At 38.0% G+C, this 9,925-nt stretch overlaps 1 protein-coding gene across 1 annotated transcript; it reads left to right on the top strand.

The window, feature by feature from the left end:
• The first annotated feature begins 2,438 nt into the window (after nt 1-2,438).
• gjd4 (gap junction protein delta 4) lies at nt 2,439-4,501 on the top strand. Its single transcript, XM_015399417.1, has 2 exons — nt 2,439-2,710; nt 2,785-4,501. Exons 1-2 carry the CDS (start codon nt 2,647-2,649, stop codon nt 3,987-3,989), a joined length of 1,269 nt encoding a protein of 422 aa, XP_015254903.1. The 5' UTR covers nt 2,439-2,646; the 3' UTR covers nt 3,990-4,501.
• Nucleotides 4,502-9,925: the final 5,424 nt, after the last annotated feature.

Raw genomic sequence — 9,925 nt, 5'->3', positions numbered from 1 at the left:
ATCCAGCATCTTCGCTGTTTTTGGTCTGCAGCCTTATTTTACGTTGATATAAATAAGATAAGATGTTTCTTGCTGCTACTTTACTGCTTTGATGGGGTGATTAAGATCTTGGCATTGAGATGTTCCCAATAAAAGATTATATAAAGACCAAAGCAGCATTAATCCCATATAAGTTCTATTGTTTTTAAACAGCAGCTTCCAACTAAGCTGTGTAAAAATGTATTAGTAGAATAGAGATAAACTAAAACTGACAGGTAGAAAGCCAGTATCGATAAGAATCCATAGGTAAAATATTAAAAGCCTGTGAAACGTTTTTCATTGGAGCTGCGGAGGCTTTTCTACTATTATATTCCAAAAACACCAATTAAAACCTCTTGGGTCTTATCCGATTAACTTCTGAAAGTGAAATTAACTTTTTTTTTTTTTATATATATTTACACCATGGCGAACTGGTTTTATAAAGGAATATAAAGAAAACGCAGGTGTTCATCCTGGGGCTAAATGTCGCTGGCATACAAAAATTATATAATGGCAACAAAGTGAAAATAATTAGTACATTTTTTCATTCTTCATTTAGTTTTTTTTAATACTTCGGGTATTTTTTTTCACAGAAGTTTTGAAAAGGTAAAAGAATATAATTGATTGAATTTTTAACAAAAAAAAAAAAAAACAGCTGACAACCATTATGCATCAGAGATCACATCTGTAAAACCTTATTAAAATAAAGGGTGTATATATATATATATATATAAATATGTGTGTGTGTGTGTGTATCTTAATTTTAGAACTTCCAAAAAAGTAAAAAGAAGTTTGAAGATGTTTCGCTTCCCATCCAGGAAAATTTTTTAGTTCAAAATGTCAGAATTAGCGTTGAGTTCGCGGCTTTATAGAGTGAACCAAAAACAAAGCCTTGCTTTGGTTTAAAAAACATGCAAATTGAACTGGAAGAACAGGTCCACCCTTTAGGAATAGGGAGTAGTTTTGGTTCTTTGTTAGCCTGCAACACCTGATACTGGTCTATACCTCTGAAATGGGACGAGACGTTCAATAAAGCCTTGACCTCAACACTATTCCTGACTTTAAATTGTATAAAGCTTCCTGGATGGGAAGCTAAATGTCTTCAAACTTGTAAACAAAGTCCAGTGGATTGTTTCTTTAAATTTTTTTTTTTAACTTTTTTGGAATGACTATGAACCTGATAAATGAGAATCTTCACCAGCTTAATTTTAGAATCTTTTAGTTTTATAACTGCACAATACACTTTCAGTTGTTGCTTTTCCCTTTGGATTTATTTTATGCTTAATTCATTTTTATGTTTTTTCTCCATATCAGTTTTCTTTCGTTAGTTTTAGCGAACTGTTATCTCCATGATTGTGAGATGCCTGAAAGGAAATCCAGAAAGCTGCACCTCCTTATCAATGACATTTTCTGGGTCAATTTCTACCCACGGTTTCCTGATTTGATTCCACATCCTATAATGAAAACAAATGAACTAGAACCACCAGCCCAGTTCCTGTAGTGGAAACACCCCTTTAGGACATCAATGTATGTATCATATTAGGTTATTTCTCCTCACTGAAAGGTTTATTTCCCGTGATTTACTTTGGGCTATTGGTTATTACAGAAATGACAAGACAAAGGCAAAAAAACTATCACTAAAACTGGGCTAAATGCTTTAAATTGTCCTCCAGATTCCTCTGTGTAGAATGATGAGCTCTGGACTGTTTGGGAATGACTTTTCCTGGAATGATCGGCAGCAACAGTTGCTTCCATTAGATTAGTGCTGCTCTATATCCTCCAATGGTGTTGTTTTAGCCCCCAGTTTTATTTTCCTTACAGAAAAAAAGTGTAATATGTTGCTGTTTGTCTATAAATACCATTTCTATATAGTCCTTTTGATCATTTACAATGAACTTTATTTAATAATGGTCATTACTCCCCATGTAGTAAGTCTAAAAGCTTATTTTAAGCAAAAATGGGTAACAGATGATAAACTTCCTCTCATCTGATTTTATAGATATCTAGGTTTATTCCCTGTACAAACTACAAGAAGCAGCAGTAAATCTCCTTTCATAAAGTAGCACCAGCTGTGGGAAATGTCAATTTGTAACCTGCTTTAACTTTACGAGGGAGATTCCCATGTCTGCATACCTGTATGTCCCGATAGCATTTGATGAAGCAGCAAGTTCCCCTAAGATTATGAAGCAGTCAATGGCAGCGTGCTTGTCATTGTCCTCAAGAACTTAGGACCACAGCTTAGAAAGAGTAAGCCAGGAGGCTTGTTTGCAAGGATGACCAGCAGCACGAAAATATCTCTGCAATGCCAGGATGGCGATGAGCTTCTGGAAACGTGTTAAGAATAGCCTGACAATAGAGCGTGCTCCTGTCTTCTGTTGTCTGAGGACAGACGGCTGGCTCCACAGGGCAGATGAAGAGGTAAGAGGTAGAGCTCCATTTGGGCTGTCAGACTGTTGGTTTTCATAAAAGTTGGGTCTGGATACGCGCTTCAACCTGTAGAACTACTGTGATCTTTAGAAGGTAAAGAGATTAGTTGAAAGATGTAGAGGGAAGCCTTAACTGCAGGATTTTTTTTAGACTTATTAAGAACAAAAGTGGGAGAATTTACCAAGTTTAAGCCCAATAAACATGGTGGGATCAAGTGTCTCCGAGATCCTTTTTATCTCTGTCAATCGCAGCATCACTTTGATGGGTGAGTACATTTCTCTTTATGTCCTTTAAGAATCTGTTTTCAGAGTGATATAAGTGATTGGTGTCATCTGATAGGAAAGGTGTGGCTCATTGTGATGATCTTCCTCCGAGTCCTGATCCTCCTCTTCGCCGGTTACCCTCTCTACCGGGACGAGCAGGAGAGGTTCGTCTGTAACACCATCCAACCCGGTTGTGCCAACGTCTGCTACGATCTTTTCTCTCCCGTCTCCCTCTTCCGCTTCTGGCTGTTGCAGCTCGTCACCCTGTGTCTGCCTTACATCATCTTCGTAATCTACGTCATCCATAAGGTGTCCAACGCACTCTCTGCGGCTCTGAACTCAACCGGACACGTCAAAACCTTTCAGCTGTTCAAGCCCCACAGGGAGAAGTTTAACCAGATGCGTTTGAACAAGGTGGCTGAGCAGAGAGGAGGGCCGCGGTCCTTCGCTGGAGCCTACATCCTCCATCTGCTGTTCAGGACGCTGCTGGAGGCCGGCTTTGGGGCAGCTCATTATTACATGTTCGGTTTCTACATCCCCAAGAGGTTCCTGTGCCAACATGTTCCATGCACCACCCAGGTGGACTGCTACATCTCCAGACCCACAGAGAAGACAGTGATGCTCAACTTCATGCTCGCTGTGGCTGCTCTGTCCCTTTTCCTCAACGTTCTGGATTTCATTTGGGCCATCAAGCGATCACTAAAGCACAGCAAGAGGAGGATGACAGTAGAGAAAATATTTGAGGAGGAACGCTGCTTTCTCTCAGATGGAGTGGAGTCCTCCGGCATGGATGCAAAATCATCTCCTACTCTGCAAAACCTGGAGGCGCAACTTGGGAAAACGGAAAGTTTCCGGAAGAGGCGCGGTAGTAAAACCTCTCGAGGAGGAGAGACATTGTATTCAGGTCAAGAGGCATCTACCCTGGAGCGTTGCTCTCACCCTTCAGGACCTCCATGCTGTAACAGTGGTAACAACGACATCTTGATCTCCCAAGAGGAAGTTCTAGAGAGGAATGGCAGTGAGGTGGCCCTCTGCCCCCAGGAGACTCTGGGAACTCCGAGATCCATAAGAGTCAGCAAACGAAGCCGACTCAAACCTCCACCTCCACCTAGGCTGGACATCAGGCTACCATCTGGGGAGCTGGTACCCCCAGTCAGGGATATTTCCACGAAGACAGCAGTCTGTACCAGGGGGGGTCAATATTCCCTGTTTGAACTGGGAAACGGTGTTGAACTTCAAAGCAGTGAAGGTGGGCAGGAGAAAAGGTCTGAGTGGGTTTGAGTTTTTAGGCAATCTCTAAAAAACGTTAACACATACCATAAAATATAATGAGAGATGCACCAACCAGGGATTTGTAGCTCAGAATGTGATCTCAGATCCCCTGAAAGGGATTTTTAGTCTGTCCAAATTTCTCTTTAGAAATGTGCAGATTGTTAAATGCTGTCGATCCTGCAACAGGGAATCATAATTGGGTGAACTGGGATCAGAGATGTTACACTTTTGATATTCGTTTGGGTAAAATGACTCCAAGACAGGTATTTGATGATGATCCGTTGATTGTGGATGGAGGATCCTTTTGCTATCCAAACAAGTCGGCTACAAAACCACCAATATTGCAAAATGTCTAAATAACTGTCATTACTTGTACCTGATAGTTCTTATGCATGGTTTGTTTACTCAATTAAAAAAAAGGGTCGGATTTTTCCCAGATCCCATTGGTTAGGTTGGTATCAAGCTGCTAATCGATCTCTTGACATGCTTTGATATAATCCATTTTGTTGTTGTTTTTCTTATTTTATTTTTAATCAATTTCTTGCACTGCAAAAAATAGAAATCTAATTAAGTAATTTTTACTTAAAATAAGTGCATTTTCTCTTTAATTGAGGACGAAAGTGAGACACTTTGCCAATGGAACAAGACAATTTACATTTAAAATGAGAAAAAAACAATTGCATTGTCTTATTTCAAGTTCATATTATCTAATTATCTTATTTTAAGAGAAAATATATACTAATTTCATTGGCAAATCATCATATTTACCTACTCAAATTAAGGGTAAATACCTTAATTTAAGAAATTTGTATTTATTTCTAGATCGTTTTTGCAGTTTTGATTAAATTGTCCTTAAGCAATACCTTGTCCTTGATCTTGGAATAAAAAAAGCCCACCTGTTTGTTTCCGTAAGGACTTTAAACCCCGCCCCCTCCAGAACTGTCCACTACAAAGGCAAGTCTTGACTTGACCTCTCCTCCCCAACAGAAATGCCTTTTTATGATTCCAGCCTGGATAGTCCTGCTTTTGAGTGTGGATCAGTGGGGTCAAAGTGGACAGGAGGCAGCCTCTCGCCGGGGTCAGAGGGTCCGACTAAAATCAGAGTCAATGCCATTACCCAACCTATAGATGGAAAAAGGATTCCTCCTGCAAAGTGAAGGACACCGTGAAGGCCCCTAAAGCTGACATAAGGTTGATCACTAAGTAATTATGCTCTCCTCCCTGTAGGGGCCCTGTATTTATGGCGACAGCTTGCCACTCTATTTCAGGGCCTCTCAGAGCTCAGGAGGTACACAAACCTCAGTACCCTTCCACTCCAGAAATAGAGCCCAGAGCAGTGGAGTGCAAACTGTTGCCCTGCAGGATTTGGAGCATCGCTGCGTTTGCTGAGGCTTTAGTTTCCTCTCCATCAAAGCTTGCGTTAATGTGACACTAATGTCCCGCAGTGACACATGCCTTTCACCGACAGTCTGACGTGTTGCTGTGTTTACACAGCCAGTAAAAACCACTTTAAAGTATTTACACAAAATGACTGAAATAAATCATCACTGCACAGCTGAGGGGCTTATCTTTGTGTAAAGAGATAGCTCTGGATCTTCCTCTTCTTCTGTTGTTTTGTTTAAAAGATGACAACAAAAGCTCCCTGATTCGTATGGACTGGTACAGAGCGCTGGCTAAAACCCTGACTGTGAGACATTTCTTTTTGCCTCAGACAAAAGCACGTATGGGAAACTTTTTTTTTATTTATCTCTAAGGAATCATCACGGTGTTTGTTAAACTGAATTACCAACAGTTATTTTACATTACAATCCTAAACTTCAAGGTATATAATGCAATTTTGGAGCGCTATCACATCTTAATACAGTTCTGAAAACAAACAAAAAAAATCCTAAACATCTTATTCAGATCGTTTGTAGTGCGGCAGACATTTTCATGTTGCTAGTTTCTCAGTCAGGTTAAAATCTAAACATTGAATTGTTTGCATTAATCTGCTTGGTGTAGAAAATGTTATTTTAGCTCTGGTCATATGTTGGGTTTTGCTCCTAGGGGGAGATCAAAGGCTCTGACAGCTTTGATGTGTTTATTGATCTTTCCTGTCCCTGCTAAATTAAAGCCTGCTCACAGCATGACGCAGCCACCACTGTGCTTAACTGAAGGATTCTTGTATCAAGGAGGATGTTCAATTCAATTCAGTTTAATTCAGTTTCAATTTATATAGTGCCAAATTCACAACACAAGTCATCTCAAGGCACTTTACAGTTCAACCAGATCATACAGTCAAATTGATACAAAGTTTTCTATCTAAGGAAAACCAGTTGATTGCATCGACTCATTGACTAAAATGCAATCCCTCACACTAAGCATGCTTGTAGCGACAGTGGAGAGGAAAAACTCCCTTTTAACAGGAAGAAACCTCCAACCTCCAGGCTCAGTGTGAGCGGCCATCTGCTGAGGTCGACTGGGGTTCAAGGAGACAGAAGCAGAGACACAAAAAGCAGCTGTAAAAGTTCTGTGTTAGTTTCTGCATTTGGAATCTGAAGTAAATTCAGCACATCTTTTCCCATATTTCAGATTTGACCCCTTCATGACTCACAGTATAGAAGGGGGTTGTTATGGCCTTCTTTTAACAATTATACTACCATTCAAATTGAAATGTCCTTATTTTTGAAGGAAAAGCACTGTACTTTTCAATGAGGAAACTTTAAACTAGTCTTAACTTTAAAGAAATACACTCTATACATTGCTAATGAGGTAAATGACTATTCTAGCTGCAAATGTCTGGTTTTTGGTGCAATATCTACATAGGTGTATAGAGGCCCATTTCCAGCAACGATCACTCCAGTGTTCTAATGGTACAATGTGTTTGCTCATTGGCTCAGAGGGCTAATTGATGATTAGAAAACCCTTGTGCAATCATGTTTACACATCTGAAAACAGTTTAGCTCGTTACAGAAGCTACAAAACTGACCTTCCTTTGAGCAGATTGAGTTTCTGGAGCATCACATTTGTGGGCTCAATTAACGCTCAAAATGGCCACTTTCATCTGAAACTTGACAATCTATTCTTGTTCTTAGAAATGAAGGCTAGAATAGTCATTTACCACGTTAGCAATGTATAGAGTTTATTTCTTTAAAGTTAAGACTAGTTTAAAGTTATCTTCATTGAAAAGTACAGTGCTTTTGCTTAAAAAATAAGGACATTTCAATGTGACCCCAAACTTTTAAACGGTAGTGTATGTTAAATACAGTAAGTGGATTCCTTCTGCCTAAAGTATCAACAATACTCTTATCCTTGAACCTACACTTAGTTTTCATGATGATGCTTGTTTAAAAATGCTCTTCAACAAACCTTTGAGGCCTTTGCAAACCAGCTGGATTTGTGAGGCTGTTTAATAATACTTAGGTAAACTTTCTTATAACTTTTGAAGGCGATTTGTTGCACTTGATTTAATTTCAGGGTAACACGCAGAATTCAAAGGTGCTCCACCTTTTTCATATTTTTATTTATGCACCATTTTGGAACCAGTCAATATTCTTGCAAAGATTTTTGTCTGTTTTTCATTTAAAATCATTATAAGAAGAAAAAAAAGTATTGTTGTAAAGGAGGAAAAAATGTTTTAGGGGTGGGAAATTGCTTCTTGGGTATTGCAATTGCAGGCAGCCAAGATAATGAGCCAATCAAAGTCCAATATTGCCTAAAATCAAATAGAATGCTTCTCTGTTTTTTAATGAATCATGTTTTAGTTCTTTTTCATCATTGCTTTGGTTAAGCTCACTCTTTTTTCAAACTCTGCTGCCATCTAGTGACGCTTAATTACAACTGCAACCTAAGATTTTATGTTTCTTCTCATCTTCTGATTCTTTGCTGTAGCCTAATATTTTAAAAGTATTTCTTTGTGTGTATTTGTTAAGCTCTAACTCACTCAAACAGTAACTGCCAGCAGCACAAGTACTTTTTAGAATGCAATCTGGTAGGTGTTTGTAATGAATTATTGGAAGAATGTTGACATTCTTTTTTGTTGTTCATATTATTGTTGTATCTAATAAAATCTCTCATTTTATTTTAAGGTGCAAAAAAGTTTCATTAAGCTCATTGTTTCTTTAAGCAGACATATTTGTGAATGTGGGCAACATGTTAAAGGTGGCAGGGTTCATTATCTACCTTTTAATCCTGTCTGCATTGTGCATAAAATGAAAATGGAACAGAAATCTGCTCACTTTATTGGCTGTTGTTTTGCTATAAGATCAGACCCTTGATGCAGTCCAATCCCTTATGTTAAAGTTTTCTCTGTGCAAATTGTTTCTTTCTTTCACAGAATTTTTTTTTTTTACAGTTTCTTCTCAAGGAAGCATTTTTGGGTTAAAGGAAAAATAAGTTTGCTCTATCATGATATGCTTCAGAAGCTGTTGGCAGTAATTCATGTCAGTTTTTATTACTTTCTCATGCTTGAGAAGTAACAGCAGAAATGTAACTAATCTAGCAGTTATCATTAGTGTCCATCTGTGAGTTTTTTTTTATTTCTATGTTCTTGGATAATACGGACATTTCAGTTCAACCCGTTACAGAGAGAGACAACATGAAATACAAATTGTGAGTTTCATTATGCTTTATAGTATCAACGCATACACAAAATCCTTGGCCAGTCAAGGTAAATGTTAATCTGGATGACACCATTAGCCAAAAATCTGACTAACATTGTTAGAAATGGAAAGTTGTCTGTGAATCAGGGGATTCTGAGAAAAACTGCTGGTGCTCCTTTTGCATGTGATGACCCAAGAATCTTACAAAATGTATCTCTTGGCCCTTTATTGCAGTAAGATGATCAAAAAATTTATGTTAAATCTTCAAACAGGTTCAGCAGTTCAGCTATAGAATGCTGCTTATTATAGACTGAGATAATGATGATGTTTTATTGCAGTTTGAACCTTGAAGCTATGATGTTCCTAAATAAATGTGCTTCTATAGCAGCTGAGCCTATTTAGTCTGCATGTTACTATTTCAGTGACATAGATCTTTACACATGCTGTAGTGGTGATTGCTTGCCAAGCCAAACATCCAATTAAAGTATATATGCAGGCCAAGAGAAGGTTCAAAGTCCAGTCTTGATGATGGTTCTGGATGGTTTATTTTTTAATTTTTCCAACAATTAAAGAGTACAAACTTTTCTTTTGTCCTACCTCTCTTGCACTGGTAAAAACATAGGAGGCCCCAAACCCAAAATGCCTGCTGGTCCTTTCCCAGGCCCCTACACTTATAGAAAGTGGACTGATCAACATCACTTCCTGTCATACCTCAGAACAATAAATAAAGAATATATAACAATACAAAAAATATAAATTCAGGAATTAATTACCACATCTCAAATGGATAAATAAATAAATATCTCCAACACATGCTATTTACTACGGAAGCGTATTGCTGTCACTTGAAAAAATTAATTTTTGCTCATTATATTGTATAAACGTGATAATTATATTGTATAAACGTGATAGTATATTGTATAAACGTGATAGTATATTGTATAATACGTATTGAAGTTGAAATGAATGCGTGGATACAGTGATATGGACCAGGTCAATCCTGCTCTCTGATGCCATGATGATACCGATAATAACTATGTTTTTCATAAAGAAGTGTATTTTATCTAAGAAGCATTATAACTAATCTAGAAATATAATGAATGACATAGTATTTGTTTACTTGTTGAAATCCTCACTTTCCACAAGCTTCGGGTATTAACCAAGAGCAAACAATAAGGACTTTTTCAAGTGAAGCAATACAAGTCATAGAAGTCCAGATATAAAGAAATGGAGAAAAAAAACCCATCAAGTGTTCCTAGAGGCAAAAGAAAGAATTAAGGTAGCAACACTGCCCCCTAGTGTCAGCTTACATTCTGACCTCAAAAGTCGAATATCCCTAAAAGGTTTGATGTATGTTTTCATTGA

Source organism: Cyprinodon variegatus, unplaced genomic scaffold (genome assembly GCF_000732505.1).
Source record: "Cyprinodon variegatus isolate N-32 unplaced genomic scaffold, C_variegatus-1.0 Scaffold1009, whole genome shotgun sequence".
NCBI classification, from domain to species: domain Eukaryota; kingdom Metazoa; phylum Chordata; class Actinopteri; order Cyprinodontiformes; family Cyprinodontidae; genus Cyprinodon; species Cyprinodon variegatus.
The sequence above is the reverse complement of the archived record's forward strand: the minus strand, read 5'-3'. Positions and strand labels throughout refer to the sequence as shown.

Coding starts and splice junctions, on each gene's coding strand:
- gjd4 (XM_015399417.1), top strand. CDS start 2,647: ATGGTGGGATCAAGTGTCTCCGAGATCCTTTTTATCTCTGTCAATCGC. Junction 2,711..2,784: donor TCGCAGCATCACTTTGATGG/GTGAGTACATTT, acceptor GTCATCTGATAG/GAAAGGTGTGGCTCATTGTG.